Source organism: Trypanosoma equiperdum (assembly GCF_001457755.1).
Source record: "Trypanosoma equiperdum strain OVI genome assembly, contig: ctg_167, whole genome shotgun sequence".
NCBI lineage: Eukaryota > Euglenozoa > Kinetoplastea > Trypanosomatida > Trypanosomatidae > Trypanosoma > Trypanosoma equiperdum.
Genome location: NW_027123704.1, coordinates 37149 through 55852, shown reverse-complemented (window position 1 = coordinate 55852; position 18704 = coordinate 37149). Strand labels below are relative to the sequence as shown.

Genomic DNA, 18704 nt, shown 5'->3' with positions numbered 1-18704 from the left:
TTTTTTTTTTTTTAATTGTGGATTTGCAACTTTTTTCTTTTTACGATAGAGCCGAGCTCACGTGTTTGCCTTATTCCCGTGAGGGAAGCGATGCCTAACCCGTACACCGGAAATTATGAAGCAGCCCGCTTCGTGGAGTACTACGCCTCAGCTCAGATGCTGCGGGACTCTGTTCATCGGTTGCATACGGTTAGTATTCAGCGACACATGGACGCTCTGCGCCGTGCAGAGTCCGCCCACCAAAAACACACGTGTCCTGCAGCACCAATACGTTCAAGGCAGCAAATAGAAGAACACGCCAATAGGATGGTTTACCAGGAGATGCTTCGGCGGCAGAAAAACATGACGAAGTTAGCATGGGACGTATACAAACCAGTTCCCCCAAAACGTCTTAGCAGTGAAGAGCTCAGGTCACTGGTAAAGCGCATGTATGAACAACAAATGCAAAACATGACAGAGCGAAAGAAAGAAGCCCGGCAACGACAAGTGGTATTATCCGACGAGGTCCTCGCTGAAACAAGGCGCGGAAGGAGGATGTTAAGACAACGCGACATACATCGGTCACTTGAGTCGGGGTGGCGCACGCCGTCATCACGTGCGAAATACAACGATGGAAAGCTTCTCCTTGTTTCCGGTGGAAATGTTAAGTCTACAAGTAAAGAGCGGCCTCCGGATTTGGGGTATCTGGCGCGACTCGCGAAGCCCCTACGACCGACCGAAAGGGTTAACAAATGTTGAACCTCTCCTCAGCGTTCTTTTAGTTTAGTTCAGTTTTCCGCTGTACCATTTCTTTTGAAAGAGAGAGAGCAACTGCAGCGACCAAAAGCAAGGAGGGATGTGCCAGCGGAGCAAACATATTCTCTGTGATCAAGGTACTTTGCATACCGCTCCTTCTTGTTGGTCTCTTTTTGCTGCTCTGCCAGTAGGAGCACAGTGGCTTTGGGTGCGGGGGAAAGAAAAAAAAGAGATATATGACTGATTCACCCTTCTAATTGATGTTTAACGCATTTGGTACGTGCTTGTTGCGGTTGCTTTTGGTTGTCCCTTTTTTTTTTTGTTGTTGGCATGGGATTCATGTTGGCGTTAACATCCGTTTTCGCACGTTGACGACGCCAACCTAAGGTACATGCCTTTTTGGCGGACCTGCTTTTGCGTGAAAAGGTGTGGATGATGGTTGACACAACAAACGCCTCGTGCCGGTTCTTACCCGAAACTGTGTTTCCATTTCTTCTTATCATAATTTTGCAGAGGCTGCTACACAGAGAATGAATTTGACGCTAACAAAATACTTGTTAATGCTCCCCCTTTGTTATGTTTTCTCGCTGTTTGGGAAAGTGGGTCCAGCTCCTACACAAGTGCCAATAGGAAAAGCATTAAACCGTACAGACTGGCGTGCTTAGTTTGTGAGGACTGCGGCAAAGCCAGGTTTTCTGTTGTTGCATTTGTTTACAGAAAAACAGGCTCAGCGAACATCGGGCAGAAAGGGGAAGGGGAAAGTTGTGACGACCGCTGTAGCAGCAAGCAATTAGAGTCACCTTTGTCGAGGTGATTTGTTTCCCTTTTTATTTTGAGTGAAACTCGCTTATGGCTAAACGCACAGTCACAGCTCTTTGTACTATTCCCGAGGAGGATCCCGTGCCACTATTCGTTGGTAGAGAGGATGGCACGGTTGACTATTACAAACTGTCGGATATCACGCGTGGGGGAACACCTATCGTGACATTCTACGGCCATACTAAAACTGTCACTGCAATTGTGGCCCCGGCGTTGGATCAGGTGTTTACTTGTGCTATGGACGGCAACATTCGACAGTGGTCAGTTGACCCCGAGCAAGAGACACCACAACGGTGCTTAAAGTTAATTAAAATTGTTGTTCCTTTGCGCTGTCTTGCGATGTGCGGTGACCGCCTCTACGCTGGCGATGACAATGGATGCCTGCAAGTGATATCAGGGGAACGGCGTTCTGCGTTGCCGGGTCACAAAGATGTTCTTTCCTGCATCGCATGTGCCTCAGAGGAGGCACAGATTATTGTTACTGGTGGATACGATAATCAAATACGCGTGTGGGACGGCAGAACGGGGAAAACTGTTCGGGTGCTTATTGGCCACACTAATCACGTCAAGTGCCTGCGTGTTGTAGCGGAGGGGCAGCTACTCTTTTCCTTCAGCCGTGATCTCACAATGAAAATATGGCGGCTACCAGATCCTAGTGAGATGGATCAAAATGAGGCCTTGTACATATCAGGCATCCTGAATCGTCAAGCGACTGTATCCTTTAAAGAACCAGGTGCAGATGAAGATGAGAATGACCTTGAAAGCCAGGGAGAACTGGCGGAAGGTGCGTTGTCACATTCGGAGAACGTAGCTCCCCAAACTGACGGACTGGTAAGGAGCGGGTCACTTAGTGTTTCTAACTCCCAGGCGGCTGAAGGTAATAAATCCTCGTTGAAGTCTGCTCTAAAGGGGCGACCTGAACCCCCTATCCAGAGGGTCGACGCTGTTGGTACCGTTGAAATTCCAATAACGCCACACACCGTGGCTGCCAGACGTGAGGAGGCTGCTTTTTGCTTCGTGGGCGCCTCGGAGGGATACGTTTTGGGTATAGATGTGCGCGCACTGTCAAAGACGGTGCTCCAATTTCTTTCGCGAAACTCGTCGTGCGTACGGATGGATACTCGTGAGATGCGTCAAACGCTCCTTATTGCCAAACGGGTGATTTTTCGTCGCTGTCGGAAGGCCGTTGCCCAAAAGAAGAAGGAGTTGGTGAAGGCTGCTAGGAAGGCACGGGCTGCGAAGAGGGCTGAAGAGAGAAAGGAGCGCGCTGCAGCGCGCGCCGCAGCTCGTGCGGAGCGGAAGGCCCGAGCCGCTGAGGAAGATGAGGAAGACGAAGAAGAAGATGAGATGGAGGAAGGGGACGATGAGTTTGCTGAGGAGGAGGAGGAGCTTGAAGATGAGGAGGAGCAGAGTGAAGAAGATGACCCTCTTGAACTTCTAGATGAACAGCAGAAGAAGGAACTATCTGAGTTTACCCAGGAGAGGGAGAAGGAGCGCAATGCTGAGCTGGCCGATTTACGTGAGGCAGTAGAGAAACGAAGTGAGGCTATGAAAAGCGTCTCAACCGCCACATATGACACGCCGCGTGATAAGTTTTTTCGGCTAAGCTTTACAAGCTACAAAGTCATTGGCGATGAACCGGTACTGGCTATGGCGATTGCGCCGGGCCCCGCCGCCTTTGCGGTTCAAATGGACCGCGTGATTCCTGTAGACATAACGCCAGGTATTACGTATCTGTAGGTTCATGTGTTTTTCTGTATATTTGCCCGCTCATCTACCACTTACCACTTCTATGTAAATGAAAAAAAATTGTTAGATCATGGAGCCACAAAGAGTGAGGAAGAAAAAGAAACTTAAAAAGGAACGGTGGGGTGCGTGGAAGGAGAGTACAGGTCTGGCACGTTATAAAGACAGTTGAGTTGTGGAGCAATTTATCATGTTTGATGTTCGTTTCACTGCGAGCCACTTTGTTCTCCTCACACCGTTGTTTCGTATTTACCACTACGCTAATTCGTTCACACTATCAGCACTTATATTAGGTATTTGGAGAACGATCCTACACTGTTCTTGTCTTCTGTACGCAGTGCTGTCAGTCTCTTCCCAATTTCAAACTGCGATGTCGCGTTTCTACTTCTCCGTAAAGGTTGTAGTGGAGTAGGTGCACAAACCATGTCGCACATCGTCAAAATCCGTGACCTGAAGGAAAAGGGGAAGGATGACCTGCTGAAGCAGCTTTCTGAATTCAAGAAGGAGTTGTCGCAACTTCGTGTCTCTCAGCAGATGAACGTTGGTGCTGCTCGTCTTGGTCGCATTCGCACCATTCGCAAAGGCATTGCCCGCATAATGACGGTGCTTAACAAGAACGAACGTGAAAACCTCCGCAAGTTTTATTCGGACAAGAAGCTGCGGTCGGCGAAGCCCAAAACACTTCGTGCAAAGCTGACACACCGGCGTCGCCTAGCACTGAAGGCCAACGAGAAGAACCGTAAGACCCGCCGCCAACTCCGCATGGCCCACAAATTCCCGAGGCGCATATACGCCGTGAAGGTTTGATGCGACATATTGTGAGATACCGGTTCATTTATTTAACCTTTTCTTTTGGGTGTTCTTTAATGGCCCCTAACACGGTTATTTTCGCCTATTACCCCTTTTTTGTCTTGCGCTTTTGGTCTTCTCCGTGTGGCAACTGTGATTTTCCTCCATTTGCGCTCACCTATTTCCTTATTTATTTATTCCCTTTTTTCCACTGAGTGTTTTGCACGCTTTAGCGTCAAGGCTACAAAAGCGACATGCATGGGTCGGGGGTTCGTGATGGATTCACGCGGCGACAGCGTCACGTCTTCTCTTGCGGGACTACTACAGCTGCATGAGGAGCAAATCCGCGCATTGCAGGAGGAAGAGGCCGCTCTCAATGCCCGTGCTGCTCTGCTGGAGTATTTGGCGGACTGCTTGGAACGTGATGAGCTGCCTGAGGAGCTCCCGGAGCAGGAAATCACAGCTGTCTGTGAAGATCAGCAATGCGTGTATAAGCAAGACACAATGGTCTGTGAAACACCACCCAGTAATGCAATGACACAAGAAGGGTCACCCCCCATTGCGTCTCTAGAGGCATTGAGGGGTGAGAGGCAGTTGAATGCGACGCCATCACCTGTACGCCGTGAGTTGGAGGATTTTTTTTCTGTAAAGAAGCTAAAACGGCCCCGTCGTGTGGATCCACCATCGAGATCAGTTATGCAAAAAAGGGACCCCGAGAATAATTCTGCCACCGCGGTGGATATATTAGCCGCAATTCCACGTCTTGCTTGTTCGGAGCTCTCCGCAGACCCGTCTGACGATCAGTTAGTCGTCCCTCTAAGAAAACCGATTAATCGCATGCGAACCGCTCGGCAGCGTGCTCGGGATTATTTGGAGGATGCCACGCTCTATGGTGAGGATAATGAGCACAACGAGAGCGATGACGAGGGTGGCACGCAGTGCACACCCTCATCGTATTGGGATATTTCGTTTCCACAAAGCAAGTGATTTTGCTGCGGTGTGCGTGGAGAAGGATCGCAATGCGCTGTGCATTCTGTTGTTGTGGGGCCACACATTGTTTCCATGAGCTTCATGACTCATTGCCGTGTTAAATATATTCTCGCGGTTGCACTTCAACCAGTCTGTGCTTCACTTTGCTACCGTTGCACATGTTCTGCGACTTTTCCGTAGTCCCAACCACTTAGGACCTCGTTGCCCACTGCCATAGTCTGAGTGTAGGCTGCAGGCATGAGCGCCGTACTTATTTCCGGGAAGATATGGTAATTTCTCTTTTTTTCTTTTTCCACCTCGTTAGCTTGATTCTTGTTTTGCATAAAGATGCCACCGCAGCGGAAGATTTCACTGCGTCAGCGACAGAGAGATGTCATACAAGCAATGATTTCATCTGCTCTACCGCTTGGGCAGGGCGGTGTTCCAGCGCCTCAACCGATGACTGCAACTTACGGGCCAGCGGCGGTTGCCCCATGGCGTCTCCTCATTTACGATGACATCGGACGCGACATTATTGCCCCGCTGCTGAGGGTTGGGGACCTTCGGGAACTTGGCATTACGTTGTATATGCACATCAAATCTAAACGGGATCCAGTGCCTGGTGCTCCGGCCATCTACTTCTGTGCACCGACTGACGAAAACATAAACATAATGGCTAGTGATGCGGTGAAGGAATTTTATGAGTGGGTGTACATAAATTTCACTTCGCAGATTTCTCGAAGAAGCATGGAGCATCTGGCTGAGAGGCTAACTCGTGGTCAACTCCAGAACATTGAACATATTAGAGTTTTCGATCGCACGCTGAACTACGTGGCACTGGAGGATGACCTGTTTACCTTGATGCAGAAGGATTCCTTCGTTATACTAAACAGCCGCCACGCCAAGGATGAAGATGTGGAAGCTCACTTAAATGAAATAGTTATGGGCATCTTGCATGTCCTCTTGTCCCAGCAAGTGCTTCCAGTTATTGCACACAGCAGGACGGGGCCGGCGGAGGAGGTCGCTCGGCGTTTGTCTGTGTCTCTTAATGACTCTCTGAACGAGCGAACCCTAACACCTGCATCTGCCAATGTGCTTGGACGTCCACTACTTCTTATTGTCGACCGCTCCAGTGACCTTGCTACGGTTCTCCATCACCCATTCTCGTATCGGGGACTACTCGCGGAACTGGGAGACATGCACCTAAATAAAGTCACTGTGCTGGGGGATGACGGAGTTGAGACGTTTTTCGAAATAAACCCCGATCGAGATGATTTCTACCGCAATAACGCTCTTCTTGACTTTAGCGCAGTGGGTGGTAATATTGAGGCGGCGCTGAAACGGTACCGCGAAGAGCATGCTAACCTTTCGGAAAGCACATGTGATGTGGATGGTGATGTGGGCACGGACTCCATGTCGAAACTGCTTGCCAATGCTCCAAAACTTGGGGAGAAGAAGCGAATGTTGGATGCACACACAAAAATGGCGTACAGTCTTCTTCATCGCATTCGTCAAACCCACCTTGATCGCTTCCATGGGGTAGAACTGGGCATTATTCAACAGGAGGGGCTCGACCACGAGCAGTTTGAAAACCTATTGCTAACTGGTTGTGGGACCGCTGAGGATCGTCAGCGACTTTATCTGATTGCGTACCTTCTTGGCACGCAAGGAGAGCACGAAACAGTTCTGGAACAGTGTGCCCCAGCTTTCGAGGGCATGCCGTTTTCGGCACTTTCATACCTCAAACATTTACGTCAGTGGTCACTTGGAACCGCCAATCCCACTGGTGGTGAAGCAGACGGTGCCCATGGTTTTGCGTGGGGTTTGGCGCAAACACTGGCTAAGAATATTGTTAATTCACTTGGCGCGAACTCAAAGTCCCAGTTGCCACTAACGAAACTTGTGGACTCTCTTTTGCAGGATTCCTCAACCTCATCCGGTGTGGGCGTTGGTGGTTCCCGCGCAGCAGGCAGTAGCAATTTGCGGGCGGAACTTTTAGCAACAGTAGTAGGGTACGATCCACGCAGCAGGAAACAAGTTGACCTCAATGAAGCACATTTTTCACAGGCTATTGTTTTCACCATTGGCGGTGGTTGCGTGGCCGAGTACGACGATCTCAAGCAGTGGGAAGCCGCACATCCACGAAAGGCGGTTAGTTATGGCTGTACCGCAATGATGACGGGGAATGAAGCACTGCGCCAGCTCACTGTTCTTGGTGAAGGAATATCATAAGCACCGGCCCGGCCGTTTTGGTCTTTGTGCCATTTGGCGTTTTCCCACTTTCAGATACTATCCTAACGTGCTTTCTGTGGAATTGCCAAACTCCTTTAATCACTCTTTGTGTTTAGCGGGTCCCTTTCAGAGAACCGTGTTTGTGGTCTACTGGAATCCTCTCTGCATCAACGTTTTTTTTTTTAGTGCTTCGATCGGTGCCCAGCGTGGGCGAAACAGCCCCTCAAAGTCTCTTTTCAGCCGTATTTCGTACAGTTTAGATCATTACGGCACCGAAAAAAAAAGAATTTATTTGCGGATGTGATTGACATAAACAAGGCAGTTTTTTGGCGCAGTAGAAAAAAAAATAATTAAAACCACCACTGTACTTGCATGTTTGTAAAAAAAAAAGGTTTACCAAGGAAGTGCGAGTAGAGGGTTCCGCATAAGACATCCATTCCGTACCAAAATCGCTGATGTGGGCCATTTTATATTTGATTACCCACAATGTGCTGGCAAGCACCGCCCCTATTCATATGGAATATTTTGCTTATGGTGTAGAATTTGTTGTACTCCTCCTGTGTGTGTGCGTGCATCTGTATGTGGGGACGGGAGATAACTGACGCAGGGCAAGGTTTTTTGTTTGTTTGTTTTACCCGAAGGCGAAATCGGAAGGGGTACAACTTGCCGGCATTTAACAACGTGGATTGTCACTCGAGCTGCCAACCGCACCTAAAAATAAATAAAAAAACAAAAATATGAGAAGGTGGTGCATCATGAATTTGTGACGTGTCATGGAGGGCACCTCGGGGCAATGCCAACGTGTGCGGTTTAGTTACCGCATAATGTTCCTGTTGGGTATGCTTCCCGATTGCACCGTGGATGGTGCCATTTCCTTGTGTGTAATACGTTGCTGTGCCCGAAGTTGTATCTTTTTTTTTTAAAAAAAGAGGGAAGGGACAAATCATTTCGTTGGGGTTGCTCATGGCAATCTAAGTGCGTATTTGGTGTGCGCGGAATATTGTTGGAACCTCTAACCGGTTTTCGAGACCTTGTGAATACTGCGGTTGGGTGCGAAATGAGCGTAGGGATTCGCGGGATCCCACTGAATGAATGAATGTAAGCATGGACGTATGCTTACACTTTTGCTTGTTGCGTAATGGTTTCTCGACTCACCACAGTTATTTGTTTGGTTAGAGGAGTTGTATACGCATTTTGTTAGGGAGCGGTGGTGCAGGCTCTTCACCTAAACCGCACCGGTTCCACTTCATCTGTCCCATCATTTGAGATATAAGGTGATTATTGTGTTTATTTGTATGGTTCCGAACTCTTTTTTTTTTCCAAACCACTACACAGAATCTCGAATTTAGCTGGTTTGGAGCGAGTGCGGCAGTCTCACTACCTCAAAAGGTGGGACAACCCGGTCCTTCTCAATGTTGCAAAGCGGAAAGGGTACGAACGTATAATATATAAATAAATATATATATATATATATGTGGTTGTGGCGGGGGAAACCGCCTCCTCGTCGTTACCAACTGCCTTCTTATATTGCTTTGCCGCTCGCCACGCTTTTTTTTTATTATTGCTATTCTCTAACTGTGCTCTGTGTTATTCGTTTCGAAGATCTAGGGGCTGAACACACTGGTATTCGCGGTGCATTTTTTTAAAGGTGCGAGTGTGCAGTGTTTGCCTGTATTTTGTGTTCGACAAGACTGCGGGAGGTTGTCGTATCTGGTAGTGAGTAGGTGGAAGGGGAAGTGTACATCTCTAAATAAATAAAATATATATATATATATATTACACGTATACCAGCATCGGTTAGTAGTGTAACTAAGGGGGCAGTGGTGGTCGTCAACGAAAACAAACTGGTAGAAGTAAGTTTGTTTTTTTTTACTTAGGGATCGACATTTCATTTCGCTCCGTGCCGACCCTGTTGATTCGTCATCTTGTTTTTTTTTTGGGGGGGGTTATTGTTCCTTCAGTGCATTGTTTGCTTTCTGAAATGATTACGTCGCAACAAACCGGTGAACTCCCAGAGCAGACACAGGGTCGCTTCGTTCGCCACTGCCTTACGTCGGGGGAGGTGATCGATTTCCCCATTGCCGACATGATGAGCATTCCACTTGACCGCCTTTGCCAATTGGCTTGGCCGCTTCTTCAGTTCGGCCTTGATGCCTCTTTGGGCGCTAGGCCGCTCAAGGTGCCGTGCGTATCGCAGTCCGACAATGATGATATGCAGCTTGCCCGCGTCATATATGATACTGTGGCTGAAATAGTTAGAACAGTCCGCCCAGAGTTTTGCTGGGACCAGGTGACATGTCACTGGTTGCGTGCGTCCCTCTTTCAAAAGGCGCTGCAATCTATACGTGAAAGAGCTGCCGTGGTTCCACAAGAGCAATGCCTCGAAAATCCGACGCTACCATCCAGTCAGTTAGAGGTGCAAAGTTCGTCCGTATGTAATGAGCGTCGGGCGCCTGGCAGTGGGGAAGCAATGAACCAGAAGACACAACGTCGATTGTCGGAATCGGCCTTAATCTGTGTAGATGTTCCTCGTGGCGAAGCCATGGTAAGCCCTGAAAGACGAGGATTTGCCCCGTTAAATTGGGTGGTTCCATACCTTAAGGGGAGACAAGACGAGCGTTGGCTGCAGGGGAGGATTAGGGAGATGGTTGAGGTGGTGGCGTCCCCGCAGAACGATGGCCAAAAACAGCTCGTATCAACAGCTGCATCCCTGTCTGGGCAAGCGCTGCACCACAAAAGGAGCGCCGTGGCTTTTCTTGGCATTCTACGCGAGGTGCTCGACCGGTGGAATGAGTCATCCAAAACTCCTGGGGAGAATGATATATTTGGTTTCAACGTAGTGCTGCCAATCCTTCACATCACGCGCTTCACAAAGCTGGATGAGGCTGACACGGCGGATGTGGCGCATATATTGGAAAGAGTTCGGGGACCACCCCGTCCCTGTGGTTCCAATCGCGGCTCGTTGTCAACCGCGACTTTCGTGACCAAGTATGTACTCTCTCTTGAGGTGGGACCTCGTAACGAGTCGACTTCGGTGTCTCCCTCAAATACACAACTGGGTGAGGGACGCTTACCGGTGGGACTAGATGAGCCCTCGGCAATAAGGACTAGTGCAGCTGAAACTGAACTGCCGAAGGTACAAGCCGGATCGTTAGAACTTAACCCACCTGCTAGTGAGCTAGCGAAGACAACGGAAGTGTTTCTGGTGGCTCCCCTGGCGCGGAAGGTCACTGTACATGTCCGGAAAGCGTTAAATTGTGATGATGTGCAGATTGCACTAATTCCGCATGCATCCCTTGGGGGTGGGAGCACCGGCGATGATGCCGGTGAGACGCGTCGATCAACCAACGTAGTTTGGTTTGAGCCGGTTGAGGAGGCGACCCATGAACTTATTGGTGGTTGCAGTTGTGTCTTGAGGTACCGCAGGGGTTACGAAGGCGCTCGAGTTCCTATGTTGGAGGCGGAGGTGCGGCTGGAGATGTGTGTGGAAGTGAATGGTCGGTGGGCAGAGGAGTTTCGAGCCGCCTTAAGTTCTGCCCAGTTAGAAATCGCCACCCATCTCCTGCAGCAAATAAAGTGTCCACCCGTCGCAACAAACCTGAGGGAGGAATCGATCATGCTGTTCTCAAATGGTCTGCAACCTCGGGTGGAGACAAGGGAATTGCCACCGCTGCTGAAGGAAATAGCAAAAATGGATGACGGTGCTCTGCGAAGGCGAATTTCTTGCCGTCAGAGTGATGTGCGGGGCGTTCGTGCCGCGCTATGTATGATTGGAAGCATCATTGCTGAGCGGGAGCCGGATCAAGTAACATGGGGGTCATGGGTTTGGCAGGATGTTGTGAAGCGCGTTAGCCTTGCGAGCAGTGTGATTGGGGGGAATCCCGATGCCACCGACGTGGCTGCGTTTGCTTCCGAGCATGCATCATCCTGCAAGCTGTCAACAACGCAGATTGTGGAAGGAACCGTTGCTCTTCTTTCATCCACCGCTACTGTTGCTCAGCTGCGTGATTATCTGTCAACACAATCTGAGCGAGCGAGAACGTGCATAAGTGCCTTGCTTCTTTTGCTGCGCGCGGAGGAAAGCTTCGTTCCGCAGGATATGTTCCGCGTAGTGAGCCTCCTTCGCGACCTCATGATGTACGAAAGTGACCACTACCTGATGCGGTTCAGTGGTTGTGGAGAGGTTTTGACTGAACAGATTCGTGTTTTGGTACACCGATTGTTCACTGCCGTATTTGCCGCGCTTCAGCACGTAATGTCAATGCCTGAGGGAGAACAGCGGAGACTTGGGCCCCATCGGTTCCTGTGGGATACGGATAAATTTGGTCCGTTCGCGCTCATTAGTCTTTCGCTACTTGCAACGCCGTTGGATGAGAGGGATTTGGACTTTATCTGGGACAAAATTATTAGTCAGGTAGAGGGACTCCTCCCCAGTTTCACCGATTTTGCGCGCACTGCGTCGTTTAAGGTGGACGAAGTGGAGGAGAACAGTGTGATTGAGTCCGTGCGGGCCCTTATAGGGGATTGCGATGTCCATAGACATGGCGGACAAACAGGGGATAGGGTGCAATGTGACGGTGGGAATGACGGTGGTACCTTCGTTGGGCTCACCATGGTCGGCGCCAGCGAGCGTGGTTTGGGCGTCTGGGTTCCTTCTGGCCGGGAACCTGCTTGCAGCACTTCCACCCCGTTGTATTTTCCCAGCATTCAGCTTTTCTCCTTGTCGTCAACTACCGTTTCAATATCGTCTACTCTTCCTTCCTCGGTGCTTTCATCACCACGGCCGCCGCCGCTCGTTTCGTCGTCAAATGCTGCCTCTTCAATGCTCTACGCCGCAGATATTAACCTGACGGCGATGCCGTCAAAGGAGTTGATTGTTGCCCTCGCATCAGGACAGCACCCAGGTGTGACGAGTAACATTGTTGAAGGCGATCCACTGGGGTTTTATTTTGAACCACACAGCGGAAAACTTCGTCACGCAAACCGTGTGTTTTCTCTGCCGCCCCTTTCCCGTGGTGACAGGGTTACGTTTTGCTTCCCTTTTTCGCCCAAAACTTCCACGCGCGCGGTTTGTTTGCTTGTGAACGGCGTCTGCTTTGCCTCTTTCCCAGCGCCCCCACGTGCGCTGTACCTTCTTGTGGGCGTTACGGATTCACTATCTTTGGAAGGGAAAGCCGTTCGGATTTCGTTTAGGTCAGATGAGCTGAGTGTTCTTGGTTCGATTGATGCCACTGTCGCAGCCAGCTTGGTAGGAAAAGGGGATGCATCAATTTGTAGTGATTGCCTACCCACCCGCCACTTTATTTCTATGTTCGCGACTCTCGTTTTCGCCTATTTGATTTCTCTCTGTACTCGGCGATTTGCTCAGGCTCACCGGTCGGTAAGTGGAGTTAGTAGCCCTCCCACCTCCTCTTCGTTGCAAGTGAAGAATCGGACCGCTTCTGGCAGAAGGCACATCCACTCCGAGGAGGCATGGAGGGGGTTCATTGACGGTTGCTGTTGCAGGCTGCGTCAAAATGTGGAAAGCCTTATTGATTCTATCAAGCATCTCTCACTCCTTGATGATGTTAATGATGCTACTGAACGAGTGAAACGGAGCGCTGCCTCTTTTGTGTACCACCGCTTTCTCATGGACTACATCACCATTATGCGTACCGCAATTTACTGTTCTTCCCACCCAGCGGACATACTCAGTACGTTAACAAAGGTGGTCTGCTGTGAGGAGGCTGGTGAGCGCGCACGATGCGCAGCACTGACAACAATACACGTCGTGCTGCAGGAACCGGGCCGCAACTTCGACATCACCACGTACAATCCAATACCCTTGTGGGATTGCTGCTGCCAACTCTCTCGACAGGTTACTGCCCCTGTATACAAACCATTTTTCACAACAACGAGCGCGGCAACTGACCTCCGCGTTGTTTCAGGCGGTCGACATGTTAAATCACTGACAGCGGAGGAGTGCAGTTCCCGGGGTGTGCAGAACACCACCTCCTTCGCATCACAAGGTATACCTTTGGACGGTTCGTTGGGCGATGTTGTGTCGTTTTCCGTACGTGTTAGACGAGGTTTTGAGTTTGATTCTCTTGGTCGCCTTTACTACGTTGGCGTTGCTTGCCATGATTCGCTCCCCACAAGCACAGAACTTGAGCAACATCCTGGAACGCGGCAAGACATGAACCATGTTTACGCGATAACGGATTACTTTGCGGATGTCGAGGCACCATCTGCCCGTGTTGAATTATTTCGACACTCTAAGCACTGGATGCTGAAGAAAGATGGCATTATCTTTGGCTCAGGTGATATAATTACCGTTACAGTTGACACAAAGGCACGGTGCATATCTTTTGGGCGCAATGAGTTACCATTGGGAACTCTCTATACAAACATTCCATCTGCTGTGAAGGTTGTCTTTCCGTTTGTGGAGATGTATAATAAAGACGCCACTTCTTCGTGGATGTACATGCCCTGTGAAACGGGCATCCGTGCCCGACTTGTTATGCGGGCGATGCTCAGTTGCTGGGATTCTGTTCTAGTGCCGCTTCTTTCCCAAATGTTGAGACAGGACGAAATTGTGGCTCTTCAAGTTTTGGGTGCTGACGGGGATGAAATGTCGTTTACCTATACTGGACCGCCGCGTGGAGAGATTAAAGGGTCGTTCGATGTCCGCTTGGTGAGACAGAAGGGCTCTCTTGCCGAAATTGTTTTAGGAGAAGGTGGTAGTGGAAGCATCACGGTTCCTGCTGTAGCAATAGAACCAAATTATGAATCGGTGGTAAGTGGTGATCTTCCCCTGGGGTTACTTGCGAATGAGATTATGGGTGTCTTATCAAGGTCTATTAGTTTTACCACAGATGAGCACAACAATGAGATCGTTTACATCCACTCGACGAAAACGTTTATTTGCGCACTTCGACTTCTGTCAGAGTTAGACATGGGGGAGGTAACACTGTGGGACAAAGAGACGCAGCGGCTGTTGTTAAGCCAATTCATTCGCATACTGGCCATGCCGGATACTGTTCATCCTAACGGGTCGCAGATTTTGTTGGAGGCGTGGAACGAGTTGATGTTGTTACCGGACAACGACAAGCTCTGTATGACTATTTCCAACAAGAAAGATATTGATGATAATGTATATAGCGAGTGTGGCGAGGGTGGATCGGATGATGGCAATGCCCGTGCAGACGAGCATGCCGGTGAGGCGGAAAAAATCGTATACCTCCGCTGTCCGGTCTGTGATGAGGAATGGGGCCACTGTGCGGGCGAGGGCCACGCCGCCCCGTACAGTCTTTGTGTAACCCTTCACCATGTAATGCAGCGACTCGGTCTTCCCTCTCCCTTTGTTGGCTTCGCCTGTGAGTGGCTCCTGGTTGAGGAGGGCGTCTGTGTAACTTTGCGTGTCACCGCGGGAAATGAGGTTGAAGGCGAAGGAGCTGATACCCATGGACCCTTTTCTTTTAGCGGGAAGTACGTTTCAAGTCACCATTTGCGTGGGCGTTGCGTGTACAAGTGTATGGAAAGACCAAACAATGTTAACAGGGCGGAGGAAGAGTGGACGTGCGCAGTGTGCACGTTCATTAACCTTTCAGACTCTACACGCTGCGCAATGTGCACCACAGCACGCCCAGGAGCCACGTGGACATGCATGTTGTGCAGCTACGCCTTTAATTCAAATCACAACAAAGTATGTACGACGTGTGGCAACATGCGCTTGTGTTTGGGTTCTACTGATGCATCAACAGTTAGCGACAACAAGCAAGCGTTTTGCACTCAGTGCGGGAAAATGCGTGAGTACATTTCTTTCATTCAGTTTGAGTCACGGTACTTATGCGAACAGTGCCAGAAGGAGACTTTGTGGTTACCCGAGGAGAAGCATGTTGGTGTGGCAGAGGCGAAACTCGTTGGCGCTGGAGATAGGATGAGCTGGTTTGTTTCTTTTGGAAGTGAAAAACAGTCGTACACCGACATGAAGAGCACTGCGTACTCATTTCGTAAGATGCTGGATGCTGTGTTGGCCGTGTCACCGCAGGCCGGTGATCTTACCCGCTACGTCCCCCCCCTCATGCACTCCTCTGACGACGACGGTCAATTTGAAAGCGGTTGCCTGTCGTTGAAGGTAAACCCAATACAAGAGCAAAAACAGGATGGGCGGGGTTATCGTGCAGTCATTCCCGCGATTATTTACTTCTGCAGTCGTATCGTCTGCAGTTGGGGACCGAATCTTGCACCAAAGGGGTTGGCGAAGTTTAGTGTTCTGTGCCGCCTCCGCGTGATTGAGGATACCTGGCTTACACAGCTGAGAAAAGTTACCACCGATGCTGCTCAAAGTATATTTACTTCCTGTTTGCAAATTCTGCTTTCCGGCAAAAGGAGTGAGCAGATGGTGTGGTCGCTGTCCTCCATAGCCCGCGTGCTGATGAATTGCAACACACCATTCCAGAAGCAACGCCACTACCTGTTGTATGCCTTGTCGCTCAACGCCGTTCGAGGGGGTGGTGACCGTACGTTCCGTGAAGTATGCTACGCCGCCCTTAACCTGTTGTTAGAGGAGGCATCTGGGCAGAAACTTAATGTGCAGTGCCTGCGGGAGGTAATCACCATGGTTCCTGTGGTTGCCAATCAACAGCAGCTTATGGTGCACGCCTCCTTACGAGGCGTTAACGCATCCATTAGTGCAGATGTAACACTTACAAGTTGGCTAATCGAGGTCGGAGAGCGGATGGAAAGGAGTCAACGTCTTCCTGCTCTATTCGATGAGCCGTCACCTGACACATTCCCGTACGTTGTGGAGCTTCCTGACACGAGGATGGGGAGTGGTGGCGAGCTAATAGTAGGACAAGTACGAGGAAGTGTGGGGGTGCTTGGTAACAAGGGTGGGCGTTACTATTATGAAGTGGTACTACCACCAAACTTTGACGAGCGCGGCAAAACAATCGTTATGGGGTGGGGTACAATACAACATGAAGTGGTCAGCAGTGGACAGCATGTTGGAAGCGACATCCATTCGTGGGGGTTTAATTGCCAAGACCGGCTGCGCATAATGACTGGTGAACAGGCTTTAGTAACACCACGACCAATTGTTGGCGGTGATATTATTGGTACACTTTTGGATCTTGATACTATGATGATGTGCTGGAGTGTCAACGGGGAAGAACTCACATGGATCGCTGTGTCGACTCAAGGGAAAGGAGAGGCCATTTACCCCTATGTCAGTGCAGCCATGGATCCACACGGTGTTTTGGTGCGACTCAGCTACACGCAGTTTAAGCCAGAAGGCTACAAAGACTTCAGCCCAGGATGTGGCGAAGAGGGAGGAAGGCTAGAAAGTTCCGTAAAACCTCAATGCTTTGACTTTTACGTGCAGCTCTGTGATTTGGTGAACGATGTTGTGAACTGTGGGTTTACGGTGGATTCTTTGGCAGAGACCGACACATGGATGGAGGGTGGGCGTGAGGCGCTACGTAATTATCCTCTTTTGTCTTCCGAAGTTGGCGGCGGGTCACTGTACAAGTTGAAGCCTTACTTGCAACACCTACGTTCCATCAACTCACTAGCTGTAAGTGTGGCGAAAAGTCACAACATATTTCGTAACTCACAGTTTCTAATGAGAAACTATGAAAAAGTACGTCGCCTCCTATTTTTTGCTGCGCGGTGGGCTATCGTAGAGCGACAGATCGACCGTCGGTTGCTCCGCAACAACGTCAAGCGGCATCGGCATGTTTTGATTGATCTTAAGGAGGCTAAAGGCGTGCTAGAGCATGGTGAGACTCTTGACTTCATTACTCTGTTCGATAAGAGCGTCACCGGCCAATTATTTCATCAGACGCATGATGCCGATATTTACCGTGACGCTGTCATGTTTACTACCCGCCTTTCTGGCGAGGTGGCGGACGATGCGGGTGGTGTAACGCGTTCTGTAGTTTCGATGATGTGCGATGAATTGCAGTACCGTGAGGACGAAGGTGGGCGTCGTATGGAACCACTGCTTCCATTCTTCAAACTATCAAGCCACAGCACTATGGTGACTCTGGTGCCAAACATCGATTTCTACAGGAGTAATCCCAACCACCGACAGCTGTTCCTGCAATTTTTTACATGGTTTGGGAAGCTAATTGGAAACATCACATTGAGTGGCTACGTGATGCTTTCAATAACGCTGCCGCGTCTCGTGTGGATGTTCCTTACCTTTGACGAGGTTACTGTAAAAGACTACTACGCCGACATTGATGACAGCGTGCGCGGAGCTCTTGAAGACGATGATTTTCTTCTCAATGACGAGTTTTATTATTCTATACCTGTGATTGAATGGGGGCTGGTTTGTGCTGCCTCTGATACTGTGGGGGCGCTGCGCTCCAAACGATCTTTAGCACCTGCATTCCCGAAAGGGTGTTTCTCGGAAGGTGCCGTTGTTACTTCGCAGGGTTTGTGCAAGAGCATCGAAGTTGAAAGGCGCCGCACGGAGGTAGGGCGAGCGTTGGTCCACCAGTACGACGAGTTGTTATCTGCCATGCGACTGGGTGTTACCTCTGTTGTTCCTTCTCACTCTCTCCAACTAATTCGCTGGGACGACCTGCAGCAGCGGGTCTGTGGTTCACCATGCGCAACAGCCGAGGATGTGATGTCGTCGCTAGATGTTTCTTTGTTAACTAAAGCTGTTTGTGATATGCTCGTTGAAGTGGTGCGTGGCATGAGCAACAGGCAGCGTGCAATGTTTTTGCTGTTCTGCAGTGGGCAGCGCCGTGTTCCATTGCCTGAAAAAGTGCAGGTATCGTGTGGGGATGACCCCGCTGCCGTTCCAACGGCCCACACGTGTTCACCCATCTCGCTGCTGTTGCAGCCATACAGTTCCGCGGCCACTATGCGGGAGAAGTTGGAGGTGTCACTCCACCATATGTATGAGTTTGGGTTCGTTTAGGACTGGGACGCCGCCTCATTTCCATTTTATGTCTTTCTTCTGTAGCATTGTCGTGATCGTTGCCTCACTTTTCTTTTCCCACTAGAGGTTTTGACGGGGACCCTAGATCGGAGGAAGGAAGCGAAATGTTGGTTGCCGATTCTCTTTTTTATTTTCTTTGTTTATAGTAAACTCACAAACTCCGTCGTGTGTGTCTACACCTGAGGGTGCCTGGGGGCCCACCGCAAGGCGATATGTGTCTCTCAGGGCGCAAAATATGTTTTCTGTTGCTGTGGCATATGTGGTGCCCCTTCCGTGATGTGTGTCACGATTGATTCGCACTCTTCCCCACTCCCACCTCTCTCCTGTCAGTGCGGGATGCGTGGCCGTCGGAGCGGGTACATCACGTCCTTCCTCACCGTTACGTATACTGAGGACCGTTTTCACTTGTTTTTTGTTTTCCATGCCCCGTTCTTTTGTTCCTTTTTAGGAGTTGTTATCTCGGAGACTGTTTTACACA

The 18704-nt window shown here is 49.9% G+C and overlaps 7 protein-coding genes across 7 annotated transcripts; 6 read left to right on the top strand and 1 right to left on the bottom strand.

Annotated features, from left to right (window-relative positions):
- Positions 1-90: 90 nt before the first annotated feature.
- TEOVI_000046400 (uncharacterized protein) lies at positions 91-738 on the top strand (the record flags this gene model as incomplete). Its single annotated transcript, XM_067222709.1, has 1 exon — positions 91-738. One exon carries the CDS (start codon positions 91-93, stop codon positions 736-738), a length of 648 nt encoding a protein of 215 aa, XP_067078810.1.
- An 846-nt stretch (positions 739-1584) lies between these two features.
- Positions 1585-3294, top strand: TEOVI_000046300 (WD domain, G-beta repeat, putative; the record flags this gene model as incomplete). Its single annotated transcript, XM_067222708.1, has 1 exon — positions 1585-3294. The coding sequence occupies one exon, from the start codon at positions 1585-1587 to the stop codon at positions 3292-3294; it is 1710 nt and encodes a 569-aa protein (XP_067078809.1).
- Positions 3295-3723: 429 nt separating this feature from the next.
- On the top strand, positions 3724-4107 carry TEOVI_000046200 (60S ribosomal protein L35, putative; the record flags this gene model as incomplete). The annotated part of the gene is made up of 1 exon (XM_067222707.1): positions 3724-4107. One exon carries the CDS (start codon positions 3724-3726, stop codon positions 4105-4107), a length of 384 nt encoding a protein of 127 aa, XP_067078808.1.
- Positions 4108-4347: 240 nt separating this feature from the next.
- Positions 4348-5076, top strand: TEOVI_000046100 (uncharacterized protein; the record flags this gene model as incomplete). Its single annotated transcript, XM_067222706.1, has 1 exon — positions 4348-5076. One exon carries the CDS (start codon positions 4348-4350, stop codon positions 5074-5076), a length of 729 nt encoding a protein of 242 aa, XP_067078807.1.
- A 330-nt stretch (positions 5077-5406) lies between these two features.
- On the top strand, positions 5407-7290 carry TEOVI_000046000 (sec1 family transport protein, putative; the record flags this gene model as incomplete). The annotated part of the gene is made up of 1 exon (XM_067222705.1): positions 5407-7290. One exon carries the CDS (start codon positions 5407-5409, stop codon positions 7288-7290), a length of 1884 nt encoding a protein of 627 aa, XP_067078806.1.
- Positions 7291-9271: 1981 nt separating this feature from the next.
- TEOVI_000045900 (Zn-finger in Ran binding protein and others/SPRY domain/HECT-domain (ubiquitin-transferase), putative) lies at positions 9272-18205 on the top strand (the record flags this gene model as incomplete). Its single annotated transcript, XM_067222704.1, has 1 exon — positions 9272-18205. One exon carries the CDS (start codon positions 9272-9274, stop codon positions 18203-18205), a length of 8934 nt encoding a protein of 2977 aa, XP_067078805.1.
- A 102-nt stretch (positions 18206-18307) lies between these two features.
- Positions 18308-18649, bottom strand: TEOVI_000045800 (uncharacterized protein; the record flags this gene model as incomplete). Its single annotated transcript, XM_067222703.1, has 1 exon — positions 18308-18649. One exon carries the CDS (start codon positions 18647-18649, stop codon positions 18308-18310), a length of 342 nt encoding a protein of 113 aa, XP_067078804.1.
- Between the last annotated feature and the right edge of the window lie 55 nt (positions 18650-18704).